A 21,372-nucleotide genomic window follows, 5' to 3' on the forward strand; every position below is an offset into this window, starting at 1 on the left:
TAAATAGTGAGGAGGAGGAAAATGAAAATGGTACGAACAAAAGCATAAAAATGCAAGATCTATTCCTGGAGCCGACGAGCGAGCACTATGCGCTTACTCTGATTTCATCTCTGATCTGTTGCTTCAATCAAAACTCAACTTCATGTATTTGATTTCACAGAGAAAAATGTGACAGCGTTTGTTTTTTCCTCTGTGTGCCAGTTGCATTAAATACAAGTAGCATTAAACAACGCACTGTGAGATCTCAAAACAATCTCATTTCTAAGCAAAGCATTGAATAAAAATAACAAGACTTCACCAGCCAACATCTTCGAATGCTGGAACATTCTTTAGCCTTGCTGCAGTGAAACAAAGGACACGTGTATGAGGGAAGAACGTCAGGGAGTCTCCATCAAAGAGGAGAGGAAAAGATCCCTCCATTTCAAAAGCCCCCATTAGACTGGAGAGATACTGAGATAAAAGGGATCCATGCACAGCGAAGACCTGTCGAAAGATTAAACCTCCCGTGCAGCGGCTGTGAGGTTTTTGTGTGCTACAGTGACATTTCCTTAACCTCCATCACCTACCCAGATATCGGTTATGTTGCATAGAGGAAACGTGTGTAATGTGGCCAAACAGTCACCTAATAGACCTGTTTAGAAAAGAGGCTTCAGCTAAAGGGTTGCCAGGTGCACCTGCCACACATCCGCAGGCGTAGAGGATTTCAAGAGTGTAAGGGATGAAATTAATAACACCTGGTGGGATCTACAGAAGTCCCAAAGTTCAATAAAAGGTAGAACAGTCGAAAAACATACACACTTGTAACCACATAGCAACCCACCTACAAGCACCCCTTAGAATCCACAGAACAACTCCCTGGCAACCATCAGAAAAACCCTAGCATTGTGTAGCCACACTCGGCCCAGGCAAAGACCTTCTCCCTCCTACAAAGCCCTTTCTCTAAACACGTGTCAGGGCAACAAGGTGCCAGACAAGGGCGCATGCAGCGTTTCTTAAAATCAAACAACTGAAGCAGTTTTCCACATACAACAGCATCACCATGACTCCCTCACCTCAGCATCAGGAATGACATTGCATTGGGAACAGCATCAACTGCCCACTCGGCCAGCAGTGAAGTAGGCGGATGCTGAGGAAATGACAGGCAGGAAGTGGCGGCCTTGGCAACAAAACAGCCTGTGCCAAATTACTGACGTCTGCCGAGTTAGTGTGTTTGTGTTTGCACAGGCTCTTTACCTTCCTTTACGATTATTATGAATGGGGACATTCCCACACAAAAGCGAGAGCTGTGATGCACACTGAAGGTCTCATACCATGCATTTATATTCACCGAATTGCTGAGTTGCACTTGTTCAATGTAGTTCAAGCCATTGAAATGTGGATTGATGAGTAATATTGTCACACTTTTACAGTAGAGCGGCAGAAAGCGGTGGGAACACTCAGTGTTGGCAAAAGCACTCTAAGCCAATGTCTGTTTGGAGATGTGTCTGGGGGGGATTTATTTAGCTGGTGATACCATTGGCTAAGATGTTGGAGACACTATTCTTCAGTCAGTGATCTACCAACCTCTTTATCTTTATAAATATCTGGTGTGGGTCATTTCTAAAAATGTCATGGTCAAGGCTGTAACAGTAACGGCAATAACAGAGCTCTTTAATATCTCGGCTGTATATAGCTATACAGAATTAGAATTTTGCTCCTCAGATTCATTTCTTAAAAATGAGCATGTCTAAAGATTTAGAAGAAACATCTAGGTTCATAAATAAATCAAACTAACACGTATCAAGGGCTGAAGACCAGCTGACACATGGCAAATCAAAATCTGCATTAAAACGTTTTGCAGTCTGATGTCTGAAGACGCATCTTGAGGTTGGTGCTGCAAACAAAAATGTCTGCAGCATTCATATTACTCCAACATTAGGACCAATCCAAATATTCAGCATAATACCCAGTTTCCTAAAATCATGTCCTCCCCAAGAACAGAAAGAAACGACAAAATAAATGAAGTAAGATCATACCGGTGAGGCCGTAGTCTTCAGCTGACCCCGTTGAGCAGTTTGCGGGGCTGATAGGGGGGCTGGCGGGGGGGCTCGTGCTGAAGCTAGCGTAGCCGAGTGATGAACTGACCTCTGAGGGCTCACCACTGTGGTTCTGCACAGGCTTCTGTACGTCCTGGGAAGAGGATAGTGAGGTCCGCTGCTTTGGCTAAGAGAGAGAGAAAATGTAATGTAACACAAATAAGAGGGACTTAAAGGCCCTCTAATGTAGCCCTTTTACAACATGTAATATAAATCTTAGGAGTCCACAGAATGTGTCCGAGAAGTTTCAGCTCAAAATACACCACAGATCTTTTATTATACTGTGCCCTACAAGTCTATTTTTGCCTGTGGGGAAAAACAGGCTGTTTTGGTGTGTCTCTTTAAATGCAAATGAGCTGCTGGTCTCCGCCCCCTTTCCAGCGGAAAACTGAAGAGAATGGCCATTAAGCAAATGAGATACAATGTCTCATCTTTAAAAACCAAACAAATTGTTTTGTTTAGGTGAGAGTACGTAAGACAAACTCCTTATTTGTTTCAAACTATGTTCGTTTTTACATCCGACAACTGTACACCTTAGTTTTTGTCACTGGCTACAACTGCTTTTGCGTGAAAATGGCAGACAGCGTGTCTCTGGCGGAAGATGGAATCTATGCTCATAAGGCGGAGTCTGTGAGCGGTCATAGGCCAGTCGTTATCAGAGTGACATCACTTTTCTAGGAGATCGCCAACAGCCTGTTAAGTGTGGCTATTGTGGTTTATAAGAGATTACGAAAAACAGAATGGATATTTGTATAATTACAGGGTGGCTCTGCACAAACACTGGAGACGAAATGAAATGGTATTTTTTACATCTGTTTAACCAAAAACATGAGTCTGCCTGCTTACGATAGATTGCATAAGATGATGTCTGTAGCACAAACAGCGCTGGATGAGTCACAAGCCATCACTAAAAACACTCATGCATGAGCAACAGTAATAGTGATTCTTGCCTTACCTATTATCAATAATGATTTTGGCAGATTCAAATGCACTTTGCAATATATTGTTGATTTTACTAAAGGAGAACATAAAGTTTTGAAAACGCAGGTAGGAGGTGGAATGGATGTGTGATACGTATTGCTCGGTGAGAGGGAGAGACACACAGCGAGACAGAGAGAGAACGCACCAAAAATGTGAGATGACTAGGTGCACAGTTGTATAAACGCAGGAAGCCTTACATAATCAGCAAACTCACTTCCTGTTGCATCACAGGTGCACAAATGCCAAATAAATTAATCTGCATCAAAAGCGGTTTCTGGTTTTAGTGTGTGTGCTTTAGATTGATAACGTTTCACAGGAAAACGGCATGCATTCAAAAAACTGACTCCGCTTGAAAGCAGAGATGAAAAAAATATTGAAAGGAGACAAAAAGAACGATGGGGAGAGATATTGAAAAAGAGATAAGATGAGAGATTGACAGTATGAGAAGGTATAATCGTGGACTAGAGCAAATATACAAAAGCAACTTTTCTTTGCATAATCCATCAGTTCAAGTGAAATTCTCAGTGCCATCTCACAGTGGCATCGCATCAGTGCTCTGCCACTCTTTTCTTTAAACACTGCGGTCTCTCTGAAATCAATTTCCTTTCTTTGGTATGTGTGTAATAATACAATAAAACCGCTGCACCACTTCTGGCCTCAAGCCACAGTCTACCTCGTCGTTTCTCTCTCTCTCTCTCTCTCTCTCTCTCTCTCTCCACCTGTTAGAGCTTTACGCATCAAAGCGTGTTTCAAGTCCTGGCTGATGCACTCTATTGGGTAAAACTAGTACAATAAAGTGGACCAAAGGGCTTAGAGATTAAATAGATTTAACTATTAATAACCGATATCAAATATTAAAAAGGCATAAATTATATTAGCTATGCTGCATGCAAAAACTGCACAGAGTAATCTGGTAATTTGCTGCATCTTGACACCACAACAAAACATGAACTTGCATTGTGCAACCGATACGCTGGAATTTACAGGTGAGTTTAACAGCTACCGACAAAAGCGTCTTTTTCAACTTCTTAAAGAAACAACGTTCTGCTTCACATGGTAGTTAAAATTGATAAATTGTATTTTACTTTGTTTAAAAACTATACGAGAAGAGAGCATGCAGCTGTCATATATATCACCATCATATAGTGCAAAACTTGACATTTATGAGTTTTGAAGGCAGATTTGTAAAAAGCATTATATAGAGCTAGCACTCACACAAAGATTTGCTGAACGTAACAAGAAAATGTCACAGGAATGTCCACATGACCTTTTCATTTCAAGGGCAGAAACGTATATGCTATTTATTTTCTTGCTATTTTTACACTTCTTTGCCTGCAACCGTTGAAAAAGACTTCTATGTTATTAAAAAATTTATTAAGTCGGCAAATAATTGTTGTGTTTTTCATAAAAACCCGCCAATTCATGGAAAACAATTGTGACGGGTCACCTTTATTGTCAGTCAGACCTAGGTCCCTGTCTAAGAGGGACGTTTTTGTAAAATAAGGGTTACTCACAGTATTGTAAAACATAAGACTGGATACTTCTAAAAATACATACCCTGATCTGTTATATAACAAAAAATAAATATATACCTAATTTGAAATGAGAAAAAGGTGTGCATTTCACTGTATGCACATCTGCCTCAGTTTTGCCCAAATAAACAAATCCCAGCATCTATCATTTTGTTGTCAAACACATCTTATCTCCAGAAAAGTGGTAACAAACCTGATAGTCTTACCCACACACTTTCTGTCTTTCACCGTATAAGCTTTCAATCTCCTAATGAGTCTGTCATGGCTGACTGTAGTTAAATTAGAAAACAAAACATGCCTGTTTATCACAGCACACCCACTGTCTTCTCTAATAATGTTCTACATCACTCTGTGTCTGGGTCACACACACACACACACACACACACACACACACACACACACTAACCCCTTGCAATTCTTCTCTCCAAGGTCGAGATCAGAAAAAGATCAGGATTTACACCTGGTTAAGGTGCACTAGTGCCCGTGTGTGCTAACAACGCCCTCATTACGTTTTCCCATTATTGAGCGAGTGAGAAATTGTGCGCTAATTTATGGATGTTAATTATAATAATTATTCGGCGGGTTCTGGGATCGCGGTGCAATAAATGAAACTAACGTGGCATCTTCACCTCCCAGTGGGACATTCAGCGCATTCCGAAACGCAGGACTGCGTAATGCATATGCAGCTCACATTCAGCAGAAAATCTCAGAACGAGAATTTATAATTATGGAGAATCATTCAGCCTGGTTATAATGCTCGTGTGGGTTAGGAATGACAATTACGCTGACTGACGCAGAGCGTTGGCTCTGCAGTCTGTGGAAGAATCTCACAAAACCTTTCAGGAACAACTAATAAGACAGTATACAGTAGGGTCAAAACATATTTTGATATTTCCCTGTTATTTATTGAGTTCCAGTGGACACAAACATTAATGCCACACAATGCTATTAATGCGTTTGGCATAGTTAACACAAAAATATATTTTTCCATACTATGGAAGTCAACGGTGAGCCATATAGTTTGGTTACAACATTATTGTAAAAATATCGTCTTTTGTGTTCTGCAGAAGAAAGGGCCATATCATGAGGGCCATAACCAAACCTGAGCAGTCCCAAGAGTTTATTCAATCTAGATGAAGATAAAGAGAGAGTTGTTGAACAACCTTGATGTGTGGAGCGAAACATCTATCAACATTTCTCATGCTCTCTCTCTCTCTCTCTCTCTCTCTCAACACACGATTTCACTCCAACTTCAATACAGCTGCCGTCTCCATGACAACGGTGGCAAAACTGCAAGTACGCAGAGCACAGCAATAACAACAACATTACCAATTATGGAGTTCCTGTCTCTAAAAATAGCCAACAGAAACGGAATCAGCAAAGGGGGAGGGGCTGTCGGTCATTATCGAATAAAACGTCTCAAAATAGCAGTCAAACTGACTGCAAGGTATTCACAAAAGCTTACGGATAAACAAGGAAAACAAAGCAAAACGGGAGGGCAATTGAACCAAAAAGACTTTCTGTTACGCTGCTTCCGTTTGTTTCACATTGTGTTGGCCGCATCAACAAAACGCGCTGGATCTTACGAGCATCATCATCATCATCATCATCATCATCATCACGAGCTACAAACCCAAGTGCCTGTGGTCACTCACTTAAAATCAGTTGTGTATCAGTCCGATCACCAGAGGGATTTCGCAACATTCATCCGGGTGCATAAAATGATCCTATTTCCAATTAAATAAAAAAGGATGAATAATGTTATGACCACAAGGCGTAAGGAACCAATGGCAAAAATTCAACAGAAGACGCGATCGCAAGGTCACCAATGAGCATGAGTGGGATGCACTTGATATTGCGCTGTAATGTTTACGAGCACACGTGCATCCGATCGGCCTGCCAATTAAACACTTCTTATCGTGATTCTCACAAGCACAAACCCACACGCACTTGAATTGTTAAAATACTGAAAAGCAGGACACAAAATGAGACCCTCTCGAACCAAAACACTCAAGAAGCGGCTAACAGGACTCATTGTTTCTTCTAAATGTATATTACATCATTGTGTAAAAATTCCTGCACTTGAACAACCTACAGAATGATCGTCACAGATGTGTGATGTGTGAAGAACACAGTGATCATCACAGATGATATTCTGATGTATTCGACTGATACAGCTGTTTTTTTCTACAGCTTTTGACTATGACAGTCATTAAAGTAGAGAACAGCTATGTACTGTAGATGCTCATTAAAGACGAAACTGTCGGTAGTAAGAACATTACGCACTGAGATATTTCAAACAGAACTTTTTATCTTTTAGCTCGAGGCATTGGCATTGAATAACATTCGACATCAAACATTTTGACCCAATTTATTACTATCATGACCTGAAAAATCTTTTGATCTCAAGGCCTAAACTCAAAATGATCATATGGTTTTGATATCATTTAAATGATTTAATATTTTCATGCTTGATTTCTCTAGTTAAACATCATATGATTTTCAATTTCCAAACTTGATCTTTTAACAGAAGTATTGGATAAGATAGCGAAGCAGCCAACAAGTCTCCAACTGTTTAAAAAGCATCCCAGGTGAATACTTCGAGTTGAAAAAAATGCTTGGTGTGTGGAGAGCTGTAATTTATGCAAAGTGTGCTTACATTGAAAAGACAAAAATTAACATGTATGATTTTATAGAGCACAAGCAAACATAACGGCAAAAACAAACAAACAAAAAAAACAATAAAGAATTTAAGTCTGTTCAAAGGTTTGATTGACAATATGTGACAGTCTATGTGTCTGCATGCTTGTGTGTGTTTGTTATCTCTCTCAGCCGAGAGGAACACATAGATGGTCTCCTTATCAAACATTTGCCAGCATCCAAGCATCTAACACAGCCAGAAAGAGCAGCGGGCTTATCAGAGCCACTTATAGTTAAATTAATCACAGCTGGGTTTAAACACAGATACACGCTTTACCGCACACAACCAGAGCATCTTGAGATCGGTGCCTGGAGACCTGTTTAAACCGTTTTGAGAGATAAAGCAAAGAGATTCTACGTGGTTATTCACGGTCTAACCTTATTAAGAAAACAGGTTGTTTTTCTGTCCACTTGATCTGAATGTCTCCTCAGAGACAGGTTTGTTTACATAGTTTAAGCTAAAGAGTGTCATTTTGATGCAGAAAACTATTCCTTTGGCAGGTTTGTATTTTGTTACTGCTTCACAGACAGCCTGACAGAGCTAAAGGAAGGACTTTTCACATTTTACAAAGGTCGTGCAATCTTTGGCTGAGCAAAATAACATTTGGTTGTAAAAGCACAGAGAGGATTTTCTGTCTCCTCTCCAGCTCAAGAGCTTCTACTGTCTACAAACACATCACACAAAAGAACGCATTTATCCATGTCTTTCTGGTTTACTACCAAGGTTACAATATACAAATAAATGGGGTAATTACAATCATGAAATAGTCAAACCCATGATGAATCCATCTCCAATGAACAATTGAATTCATTCAGTCATTCATTCCTTCATTCGATAAGTTAATTTTCTATACATATTGTCAAGTCGAGTGCAATAGAATGGAACAATTCTTATGTTAGAATTTACATGCAGCTGGATGCAATGAGCTCTCATTTTTCTCTCTTCTCCTACATATCTCTATTGGTAATGAGATGCACACCTGTATGTGCCATAAAGCTTGTGATTATCATACTGTACGTGACAAAGTGCTCGATTGTCCCATCAATGTTCTCGAGCGCTCATCAGCTCTGATGGTAGTTCACTTCAGAGGCGAGGAGTGCTCAGACACATCTGTGTGATAATTCAGCTGTGCCTGAGTCACGCGTTTTAGCAAGGTACGTCGCAACAGGTAGCGCAACAGGTTTCACAAATTCACAGCACTTAGATGTAAAAAGGCAAATGAGATCTGATTTAGCACAAAGATGTGCTCGTGTTAAGCTGCGAGTGGATGAGGAATTTTAATTCTAAAAGCGCAATGCGTTGTTTTTTTTACATTGAGGAGTTACCTCATCTAGAAAATATAGCTGTTCTTCTCTACGAGAAATTTGAGGCCTTTATTCCTCTGAGCCAAATGAATAAATGTTGTTCCTTGCTCTCCCTGTACTGTTTGTGCAACAAACATGACTGATGTCTCAAATCATGTGGTTTGTTGAGAGGTTCGCTATTTGCTCCCAGACGTATGATTAATGGCGCTTGAGAGACAAGAACATTTACGAAACATCACATAAACATACAATTAATGACGGACCTGACAAGAACACACGATATTGGGACTTTAAGATGAGCTATTTGGATTTTGACTACCTTAACATCACCCATAGCTATCAAATAAGGCCAAGAAATAGATTTTTCCAAACTCTCGCCTTCTCTTTTCACATGTGACAGCTTCAGCACCAACTGAAGATGGACAGCATTCAGCAGTACTAAAGCGCAGTTTGAAACATGGAATAAATCTTTATGAAAGGACACAACGCACGTCAAATATCTGAGCGGGCCATTGTGGAGTCGTGTAGCACCCTGTTGTCGAAAACGCAGGGGGAAACGCGTGCAGTTGCGTCTCTTTCTAATCCTGCGGGTGCTCAGCACGCAGGCTGCGCGGCCCAAAGTAGGCCAGCGAAGATAAACGAGGGATTGTTGCAGATAGAGGACAAACATGACTCTGATAGGGAGAAAAAAAGAGCCCTTTCATACTCGTCTAACAGGAAAATAAGACGCAAGCGGTGAGAGCAGGAAACCAACATCATGGCTAATGCGACATTGCGAAATTAGAGTGAGCTATAGAGATAACAAAGAAAATATGAACTTTTATTAAGCAACCAATTTATAAATGATAAAACTTCATATTTTAAAATGTATGAATTTAACTACCAACTTCAAACACACAACTGCACATGTGTACAGGATTGTGGGATATCACAGGTAGATACAATCTACGGTATACCGCCTTCGAACACTGACCATGTGAAAGCCTGCAGCCTTAAAGGGACAGTTCACCAAAATAAATATAATTCTATTCATTTCCGCAAATTGATACAAATCTGTATAAATCTCTTTGTTTTGATAAACACAGATAAAGATAGTTGGAAGAATGCTTGTAACCAAACAGTTCCTGGACTACCATAGTAGTAAACATTTGTTTTATAAATTCATTTGTTCTGTTGAACACAACAGAAAATATTTTGAAGAATGTAGGAATGTACTTTGACTACCATTGTCATTTTTCTACTATAGTAGTCAATGGTGGCCAAGAACCTTTGGTTACAATCATTCTTCAAAATGTATTTCTCTGTGTGCATCAGAACAGAGAAATGTTGCAGATCTGGAACAACTCGAGGGTGAGTAAATGATGACAGATCCTTTTCTTTGGGGGGTGAACTGTTTCTTTAAGAAATTGTTGAAAAACAAATGTATTGTTTCTGAATTTAAAATGTAACAAACCTCTTGATGTGAAATGTTTTGTTTCAAAGTGTTCTTGTTGAATCGTTACTGAAGTGTCCTCTTGTATATTTTTAATTTTTGGTTTGATAATGTAATGACACTCATGCTTGAAGTGTGGCTTTTAATGTATCCATATACTTCTTTTAGGACCACTTTAACTATACTGTATTACTACTGCCAAATGACAATTCAATAATGAACCCTCAAGTTTGAATTAAGCATTGCGTCAATCATATCTCAAAGCATAAAGAGAATCAACCCATCGGGCATATTTATAATAGCCATATAACTAAGGTGACGAATGCAGAGTATCACATTTTGAATTGAAGACACAGAAGCTTTGTGTGTGTGTGTGTGTGTGTGTGTGTGTGTGTGACTCCCACACACAGATGGTAACAGCCAGACTGTTTTATCTTAAAAAGCACCATTAACCTTGAGAGCACAACAACATAATAGACTAAAGAACGATTCTGTGTGTGTTAGTGTGTGTGTGTACCTGGGGGCGGATGACTCTCTCGATGTTCCTCAGGGCCGTATCAGGTGAAGGAGGCGAGCAGTCAGGAGTCAGGCCTGTAGAGTCGTCGCCATGGTTACCTCGCTCTGCATCACTGGCCGACACATGCGAGAAGTGGCCTTCGGAGAGACATAAAAAGCTGGAAATTAAAACTGCTGGACTCGTGCATTAAAAAACAATGACCCTGAGGTGATCGCTGGGATGGAATAGGTCCGAGATATGTATCCCTCCATCGATTTAAAAGTCATTTGCATGAAGTGCTACTTATGGCCAGCGTAACCGGAGAAGGAAAGAGCTTACAGAAAGAAACTAAATCATGCAGAGATTCTATAAATGCAGATACAGCGATGGCCGGAAAGGACTCTGAAGGAACCCTGTGTCTTCAAATGCTAATGAAACCGATGAAAACTGAGCATCTAATGCAGATACTTTGCACCATTAGCCATAACACACATAAGCAAATAGATAAATGTTAGTGTTTGGTAGGAGTGTTTTCGATATGTTTCAAAAATATTTGTTGTTTTAGTTGTAAATTGTGCTTTCCAAATGAATATTCTGGTTTTAATATACAAATGTAGCTTTTTAACTGTGGCATGCTGTCGGTTACCACAGAAATTAATTTAGCAACATGAGTGCAAAATATATGCTGACAAAAATACACTTATTTTGCTTTAATTAATATAATCTTCCAAAACTTTATTTCAAATATATTCTGCCCCCTTGATATCACAAGTCTTGCTGGTAGTATCCATAAATAGAAAAAAACACTTCTATACATTCATATGGCAGATGTTTATGTCTGTTAAAAATGCACAATATACATGTTTTACATGACTGAGTATGTATATATATATATATATATATATATATATATATAGGTATTTTATGTAAGTGAAGCTTGACCTTTACATGACATTAATTCTTACTGCTTTTCCTTGTTTAAGAGTAATATGATGTATATGATGTGTAATATGATGTAAGATCCAATACCTCCAAGCAATAAAACAAGCCATGTGTTCTTATTTGTGTTTATGTGATTTGGCTTCAAGGCACATAACCTAAAAATAGCACATGTACTGTATATATTCACACATACACACGCTACAGTGCAGCTGTAAGACTGTTTTATCACCGGAGCAGATTTCCCCAGAGTGAAATCACTCTTTATGAATGAGGGATGAATCCGACGGAAGGTGAGAGAGAAAGAGCAGGTAACATCCGGCTACTTCCCCAAATTAGTGAGAAAAACACTTTCTATCAAATCACAAATAACACAGACAAACCTACAGCAAGCTCAAAGTGTATGAAACTTATGCTATCAAGAGTCAGTTAACCCAATGGTGAAAGTTCAAGTTCAATTTGTTTTTATTCAATCATCACGGTATCCTCATCCTCACACATTTGGCGAATAAAGCTCCTTTCAGATCTATTTATTGCTAGCTAAAATCTGAGCAAGTCACAAGAAAGGTTGTCAGCATCACTGGAGACTTCCCTGTATTCTGCAGGGATAAGTAAACAATCAAATAATCTACACAGAATAAAGTTATTTCTTATTGGTACTTTTAGAAAAATATGCATATGCTTTTTTGCCAACTTGGGTAAGAAAATTGGTATATCAAGATATACAGTTTTTTGCCAATATCACAAACCTTTCTGGGAACATCTTCAATTAGAATTAGAAACTAATAAAAAAAACTAGAAACAAATAAGAACAAATAAATATTTGAAAAATGATATTATCCAATGATATTTTTATTCAATTATTGAAAAGTTTTCGGTCACAGTCTAGAAATTATATATATATATATATATATATATATATATATATAAATAAAGAAAATAATATAAGTCTTTGCCATTTTATGGCTGGGTAAACGTATGTGGGAAAGACATTTTTAAATTTAAAAAGCATCCTGCTATGCTAGTGCAGCGCTATGGAGAAGCCCGCGTGCTTCTATTCAGACACTGGCTCGACTTTTACCCGACCATTTACATGAGATTGTTTTTCTCAACGAAAACATTGTAAATAATATAAACATGATGATCATATACCAACCTAAGTGTTTATTTATGGCTTTTAATGGATTATGTGCAATATACTTTATTAACGGGTTTTTTATTCAATCCGCGTGAGTTTACTCCAAAATAAATCTAAATGCTAAAAAGCTTTCGTTTTCATATGCAAAAGACAATAATATATGCTACAGAATAATGACCAAAAAAGAGAGATTATGTAGGCCTATTTGTCACAAAATGGAAGGCAGTAATAATAACAACTTGTGCTATTTAGCCTCCTAAGCACAGCAAGGATATATGTTTCACAGTGATAACCCTATTTTCACGACAATTCCTGGACACGTTTTTCATATATCTGTATGAAAATGGCTCAACACTGTCGCTCACGGATAAGGTCTTCTAAATAAATCTGAATTCTCTTCAACCTGAAACACGTGTTAACCAACCTGACCCAACGTCTGCACTACACCGTCACGTGCAAATAAAATCATATGATAAAAACCTTTCTGCGTTTTGTATTCACAAGAACACCAAGCAGACTAATGAATCAGAGAAATATTAAGTGTGTCTAGTCCATTTGGACACACACATATATACAGCAAATTTCCTCCTGACACACACAAACACACAACATTGTGAAGAATATAACAGAGTCTCATTCCTCTACTTTGCAAATAAGATAAGAATATTCATGAGCCGCTTAACTGAGCTGCGTTAATAATTAAGAAACAAAATGGCCGACTTGACTGTCGCAAGCTCTAGTTTACATTTGCTTACTGCGTGAACAAAATTTTAGACTGATCAAAACATTGGTGTTCATCGAGGAGAAGATGTGTGTGTGTGCAGGACCATAAAGGGCTGGTGGGAAAAAGTAGAATTTTTCTGTCAAAACGCCCCGCAACTGTTTTTGCGATAACAGCGGGGGGCTCTTGGACTGCCTTGGGAAGCTTGCTGGGGCTTGACCCTATCGGTAATGGGCAGGAAGCCGTGGATGAACTCGGCTTGTGCTTTACTCTTACAGACATTAACCTCTCAGAGCCGCAGTACCGAGGGAGAAATGAGGCATGCGGGAGCCATGAGAAGACCAGGACTCTTTAGGTGGCAAAGATATTAGAAGGCCATTATTTACAGATATAGCTTTCAGGCATATTTTAGGAATCCAGTGATTGAACTGTCTATAATGCTGCAGCACATATAAATGCAATTTTATGCAAATATTTAAGGTGCTGTGAGCAATGTGTATTTATGGAAGTTTCTGCAAACCTAGCAAATTTGTCAGACCCACCCCATTCTTCCAAAACTCCGCCCATTGATGACATATGCTCACATAGCAATGCGCAAAAAATAAGCTCTGTGATCAACAAATGTTTATGATATTTACTCGTTTTGTCTATCAAGATAATCTTTGAAAAAATGAACACAAAATGTGTTACTGTTGAAGGCGAAATACAATCGGGGTCGCGCCACATTCAGTGTGGACAAAATGTTAAATTATAATGGTTTCTAATGCATTTCGAATGTCTTTTGTCATGTCGCGCCAGTGGAGTCCGGTGTAGACACGGTGATAAGACTTTGGAGCAATGGAACCGGAAGTCCAAAAATGCAAACTCACTTCTGGGTTCGCATACAAAAATGCGGCTCCTATAGACCTGCCAATATTGTCAACAAATAAAATACAATTTTTACCAACAAACTGAGTACAAAATCAAGTGTATTGCTCAGGCAGTGCACGAAGGGAGAATTAGGACCATAAATTCTAGTACAGTTTTAATGGCCACCTTTTATATTTATGCTCAACTTGACTTCAAATTAAAATCCCATACCTTTGTTTATTCATTTACGCTACCAAAATATGAGGAGACGGGGCAGAAAATACAGGTTTACATAAATGAAGTCAAAAAGAGAGTGAGGGAGGCCAAGGCAGCTGTTACAGGACTTATGCTGAGCCAGTCACATTATTGCCTCTTTCCACCTAAATCCTGTTTTTGACAAGCTGTCGCTTAATAAATCCGTAACAAATCCCACAGCAGACACAGAGTCTGACAGTGGAAAACAATGTGGCATTCTTGCAAAAACTGCCTTACTTTAAATGATCTCGGACTGTCAACTGTGCGACACAGGCCAGATAGTTCACCTTAAGGACAGTATTTCTAGACTTTTTTATTTCATAATAAATAAAATATCCCATTTACAATTGGCCACTTACGTAAAAACTATTACTATAGTACAGGCGGTTTAATAGTGACAACTTAAACAAATGTAACTGCGCATGCGCAACTTCATTGACTGCCCTTATCTTTCGGTACACATTCGCAAATAAAGAGTGCCTGTAGATAATTCCTGATGACAAGCAAAAGAAACCGAGAAGAACCTTTACTTGGCTAAACTTGGCTCTACATAAAGGCTCCACAAGAAAGCCCCTGGAGTGTTGAGGTACATTTGGAGATTAATGGCTGTGGCATGGAAAAAGCTGGTGATACCAAAGGTCTGGTGAAGGGCAATACTGATCAGATTACCGTGTAACAATACGACACACACCCAGGTCTGATCGATCTGTGGTGGGACTCCCTTGGCTGACCATACAAAGGGCATTATCAGCAGCCCCTCACCAAAAGGTCTCTTCCACCCGGGATAATGGATGTGAAGAAAGTGAGATGTCTCTCTGATAATAGCAAGGAAAGGCAAGCATAAAAATGCTATGTATTTCTATAATCATACATCCCCCAAACGCAGAGGATGCCTACCCGACGAACCCAGTGAACCCTCAGACCTCCTTTCCTGGGATTATAGCACCTAGTCCTATTAAGCAAATCTGAACATTCAACAACATTTAACAAATTGTTTATTTCATACAATCATTAAGCAATACAAATATGAATTAATATTAACAATTTAAATACAATATAAATAGTTATATTATTACTCCGTCTCTACACCGGATGTGACCAGTGTGGAGACATTTTTTTATTATAGTTCTATTATTATATATATTATATATTTTATTATATATTTTATGAGTTCTAATGCGTTCTGTTGGACACTAGCCGAAGACAGACCAGAAGTCAACTGCAGTCCAGGCGCGTTCGATGAAACGGCTATACAGAAATGTCTTCTTCTGTGCTGATGCTAATGTTGCATAGAAAATGTTTGCTGTCCAAAAATATATTACGTCTTATTTATATCTCGGACGACATCCCTGAGGGGCAGTGACATACTGTTGTTATCCAATGAAAATACCCATTCTACCAAGTAACTAACTAGTTCCTGTCAATATGTACTACTTTGAAAAAAGCTACCATTGTGTGCATAACCAATATATTTATCTTAACTAAACATATTAAACTTTTGAATTGAAACCTCTGGTAGTATATTTCACTGTTATTGAGCAACTATTATAAAACAAGACCCCGCTGTTTTGTTGGCTGATGGTGATAGGTGGTTGACATTCTAAAGTGAAATATGCAGGAAATGACCTAGGTGGAGTATGAAGACATTTTTCTATTTATCTTATCTTTAAAGTATCTACTGTTAACAATTGAAACAGCACGTACAGCATCAGAATTGTTCTACCAGTGCAGTTTGTTATTGCCAACCAATGACACTGTATTCAAGAACATGCTTCTTTTGCTGTAAATGGCTCAAAAGTGTATGTCACAACTTAAACATATTAACATATATGGGGAAAAAATAACAGCATTTAGATTTACAGTACAACAATATCAAAGTAAATAATGGGTGAACAATTCCTAAGTTATATAGTTGATATTGTATAGCTATATAGTTTACAAATAAAGCATAAATGTGTCCTACGGTGTGACAGCAAAAATTTTTGAAGACAAACTGTTGATGATATATTATTTTATATAATTTATATTTATAATATGGGATAGTATAAAAGATTCATCTTCTTTGACAGTTTTGTTTTTGCTATAAAATATATTTACAAAAACGTTCTCTTATGTGACATCATTCACTACTATAGTTAAAAATATTGTACCATTTTTATCCTGTTGAACACAAAATAGATACAGATACCTTTGACCACTATTAAATGTGTCCTTCTGTGCTAGTATGTTCCAGTACTGGAAATTGCTAAGACTACATTAACACTGCCACCAAAATCAGATTATTTGCTCATGTGTGACCCAGATCAGTTTTTTTGTTCAACCGAACAAACGTCTGTTATTAAAGTTTCAGAAAGAGTCTTAAATTGTTGTAGTGCATACAGCAGCATTGTTGATAATCAGGGAGAGAATAGTCTCGTAATGCTTGTAGAGACACCCGAAGATCTAAAAATAGAACTGGTCAAAATCCAGTTAGTATAAATACACACAAACATCCGCACAGGCACAAACAGCACTTACAAAAGTTACAGGAATGCAGTAAAACTCTGATCGTTGATTCTCGCTCACACACATACACTGGACTGTTTGACTTCATTAATAGAGTCGTCTAGAAGATAACGGAGACTGCGACTACATCAGGTGTGAATCACCGGCCTACCGGCAGCTCGCTGCGTCTCTATGACAACATGCAGGTGACTCACTGGGTAAGTCTTAAGCTGTTTCCACGACAACCCTAACCCTTACTGCAGGAATGATGCCCGAGGAGTGAACTGCGGCAGGAGATCTGCGCTTATTTGTCTAAACTCTACAACAGGAGGAGAACGAGGCACAATGGAAACCTCGCGTCTTGTCTGTCAACTGAAGGTTTCATTCTATTATGCAGATTTTTAACAGTTTGGGGATATTTGAAGATGTTTTCTTCACAATCTTGCGTCTAAATAAAAGGATACATGTTTTCCCATTGAAAATGTAGTTTTAGTCATAAACACAATCCAAATCAATTGGGATCATCAATGCACGCTGACTTGGACTGTATGTAATGTATGTGTAAACGTTCATTGGTTTTGATCGGTCGTGCGGTCAACTAACCGTTGCGAGGGCTGGCGTTGTGAAGGTGGATGTCCAGAGAGCAGGGTTTGCGTGTGACAGCTGTGGCCACTGACTCGAAAGGGTTGTCCTCATCCACCGGTAAAAAGACATCCAGTGACGGAGAATGAGCAATTTCACCACATCGCTTGTCCTGCACACAAACACATTAACAGAAAGTGAGTCATTAAAGGTGAAGCGTGTCACTTCCGTGCCACCAAATGGAACTGTGTAAATAATGACTGTTGTCTTCAGACACAGTTTCCGACACTCCGCCGGCTGTTATTGGTTGCTTAAACTGACGGTCTAGATGAGCAGAAAGTGTTTTGATATTGAGCACATCACTTTTAAAAAGAGTGTAATAAAAACACTTAACAATGTTCCATCCAGCGCCCAGAATGACAGGGATAAACGTCCACCCATGAGACTCGGTTCCATCAATTTCAATGAAACATTGGCATCGCCGTCTGCAGCCTGTTTGTCTTCGCGGATACAGCCCAGCAGGCGTGTGAGGGCAACCATCCCTCAAAGTAAACATAGCACAGGCCAAGCAAGTCCTATTGTCATCTCACTTATGTCCCATGAACCCCATCGATTTCTTCTCACACGTCTATTACTCTACCTGTCAGCCCCAAATCCTACATCAACAACAAAGCATTAGACACATCCATCATGCACTGGGCTCAGGGCCCGGGCCATTTATCACTCTGGACTGGAAGAAACCTCTTTCTCTCTCTTCTGATGCGAATATAATACACTTGCTTATTTAATTCCATATAGACGCCCAAAATTAGCTCTTAGCGATGAGTAAATTAAATGGCTAGTCCAACATCACAAAACACAATTCACAGCAAGACACAGGTGACTTAAACAGGTTAAACTGTTATGAAACGCAGACATAATACAGAGTCAATTAAATCGTCTGCTCATTCAATAACAGCGATTGCGAAGAAAGGAGGTTTACAGCAGTGCAGCCCAGTTGAATATGAAGACAGGACCGTTTTGAATCACTTCATGGATGATTTAAACTACAGATATTCAGTTTTTGAATGCGTTCTGCATTACGTCTTATATAAGACAGGTCACGTCATCTTTAGTGAATTTTACAGATTTCTGCAGGACATTAGAGTGGTGCTCGTCCGTGTAAAGGTTTTCTCCATGATGTTAAGAATGCTGGAGACAGTTGCTATGCAGTTGCATAAGTGTTATGAATGGTTTTGCTCTATTGATGTGCGGTTGCTTAAGTGTTCTGGTGGTTGCTAGGGTGTTGGTTACTGGTTGCTTAAGCGTTCTGTGGGTTGCTAGGGTGTTGGTTAACCGGTTGCTTAAGCGTTCTGTGGGTTGCTAGGTTGTTGGTTACCATCCCAGGTCAAAAGTACCCACCATAAAATCGCTCTGATATTCCTGTCCCAATGACTGTAGAGGTCAAATAATAATAATAATAATAGTAATAATAATAATAATTTAAAGAATGAAAATAAATGTAATATTAAATATGTATACTATATGAAATAATTGAATTCTTTATTTATATAATTTTTTTTTTTTTAGAAAACAAATATACTTATTATAACATAATATGAATTAAAGATTAATCATTTGTACAAGTATAACAATAGTGATGTTTGCTTTCAGAAATCATCTTTTGCTTGTTCATTATCATCTAGAGTCCATGCAACTGATCTGTTAACCGCCCATTTCGCTGAGGAATATTCTCGATAGCAGGAAGAGGAGGAAGTGGACAGGCTTTGAATTTGGGGTTTCCTGCCTAGTACGATAGAACGGACACGCTTGGCCACAAACAATGAGAAATGCCATAATAACAAAGTTCTGCTTCAGTCTCGCTATCAAAACCTCAAAACATGTTGAAATTACTTAAAACTAACTGAAAACTACGTTTATATTTTTTCTGTATTTATTTAAATGCATATGTCTTCATCAAAGATGTCCCAAAAGAGGAGTTTGTCAGATAAACAGTACAGATTTACATATTACACACACACACAGCATATATTCCATACATACTGTATGAAAAAACAGTTCAGTACCTGCTTATCTCTGTAGTCTCCTCATGTCTTCCCTATAAGTGTAAAAATACAACCCTCCGGCGCACAAATGAAATGACCCTGCTGTGGCCAACTGTCCGTGAACAACACAAGTCTTGTTCTTTGTCTGCCTCTCTCTACATCTGACACCAGAGACAGGAACTGAATTTTTGTCTCTGAAAAAGGAAGGCTGCAAACAAACAGCAGCAGCGCGGGTCAGTAATTAGCTTTGCTGGAGCTGGACACTGATCCAAATAGGAAATCTGCCCCCAGTCACGCCCGCAATCTTCATCCGCACGTCACAGGGCCTGACAAAACTTTTACTGCTGAATTAGACATCATCCTGCACCCTGCTCATCTTTAACCGGTTCTCATTGCGTATTGCACTCAATCAAACCATCCGTCATGTGAATTATCTTTCGTGCATTTCCTTGGTGTACAAACGGTCAAAAAAAGTCTGATGTGAAAGGCCTCTGTCATTTCCTGTGTTTTTCTTATCTGAGCACTGCATATTTTGGAGGAGGACCTCGCAGCATAAAGAGCCCTCAGAGACCCTCATGGAACAGATAGAGGGATTGATAGAATGGGAAAGAAGGAACATAAGTGAGCTCTGACGTACGGTCATGTGCCTCTGAGGACGTCTTCGCATGCAGAGATGATACCGGTGGGAGAAGGAAGCTGTGGCGGTTCGATGGTAGAGAACAGCCTTTAACTTACGCAATTTTGTCGCAATGTGGTACGAAATGGTAAAAGTACGAAAAGATGAAACTACAGAACCAGTAATATGTAGTAGTTAAAAGCAAAAGACTCAATTTGTGTGATCTGCAGCAAATTATTTTTAAAGAATTCAGGAGATTTAGCACCTGCTCCCGACCTGGCCTTTCAGAGCTGAGAGAGCTTTGAAAATCTGCTATAGGCTTTGCCTAAGCACACCGGCTCGGCCCGGAAATACGTGAAACTTAGGGATCTGGCGTGATGGTTGAAGAAAAGCACACAGTGAAACGTTAGCGGACTATCAAATTTGCAGGTCAAGCTTTAAGCATAAACTCGTTGCAAGAGCTGAGAGGACTAAAGTGGATTAAAGCAAATAAAGCCCCGAAGGCTCTATTTTAAGCAAGCAGGGTACAGTTTTAACTTGCTGACATACTGATGCCGAAGTAAGTAAAGTGAAGAACATTTTCTAGTTAATAAACAGTTTCTTTTACACGTTTCGTATTTCGTTGTTCAGGAGAAGCAAACAGTGCAGAACATTGTGTTACATAAATCACACATTAGACATTCAAAAGAACAACAAGGCCTTTTGTGATTTTGTTCATTTGGTTTTCAATTTTTGTGCAAGAACGTCTCGCCACATAAGGTTATAACAATAAATAAAAGTTGAATGCACTAATGGTAGTCTTTCAACTGAGGTAAAAATATAAAAAGTACAGAACAGCTCCTCTTTTCGTACTCTCTTCGTGTCTTTCTACTTAAATAAAACTATTCGAAAAAAACACAACACGAAAATTAACCATGGTTCTACAAATAATCCCCCAAAACCCCCCATGGTAACCACAAATTAACCATGGTTCTACATATAACCACAAAACATGGTTACCACGGTAACCACAAATTAACCATGGTTTTGTTACAGTTACCATAGTTTAACCAAGGTATTTATAACCAAATTGTGGTTATACACCAAAAAAACATGACTACTACACTTTTACTATAGTAAAACTATGCTTGATTTTCATCAGTAATGTGAATTAACACGCAGTACAGGCAACAGAAAAAAAGAAAGAAATCGCAGACGTCAACCACACGCACTCAGAGAAGAC

At 38.9% G+C, this 21,372-nt stretch overlaps 1 protein-coding gene across 5 annotated transcripts in view; it reads right to left on the minus strand.

Moving 5' to 3' along the window:
- The window catches only part of anks1b (ankyrin repeat and sterile alpha motif domain containing 1B), a 116,427-nt gene that overhangs the window by 52,666 nt on the left and 42,389 nt on the right, over nucleotides 1-21,372 (minus strand). For 3 of the 5 annotated variants that reach the window (XM_079454797.1, XM_079454796.1, XM_079454798.1), the window contains 3 exons: nucleotides 17,511-17,661; nucleotides 10,543-10,679; nucleotides 2,016-2,202 (listed from right to left, as the gene is read on the minus strand). In XM_079454797.1, the coding sequence (XP_079310923.1) occupies nucleotides 2,016-2,202; nucleotides 10,543-10,679; nucleotides 17,511-17,661 (475 nt within the window). Of the gene's footprint in view, nucleotides 1-2,015; nucleotides 2,203-10,542; nucleotides 10,680-17,510; nucleotides 17,662-19,555; nucleotides 19,962-21,372 lie in introns of those variants that run through there. The other 2 variants (XM_079454801.1, XM_079454799.1) reach the window with 2 other exon arrangements.

Source organism: Barbatula barbatula (assembly GCF_947034865.1).
Source record: "Barbatula barbatula genome assembly, chromosome: 4".
Lineage (NCBI taxonomy): Eukaryota > Metazoa > Chordata > Actinopteri > Cypriniformes > Nemacheilidae > Barbatula > Barbatula barbatula.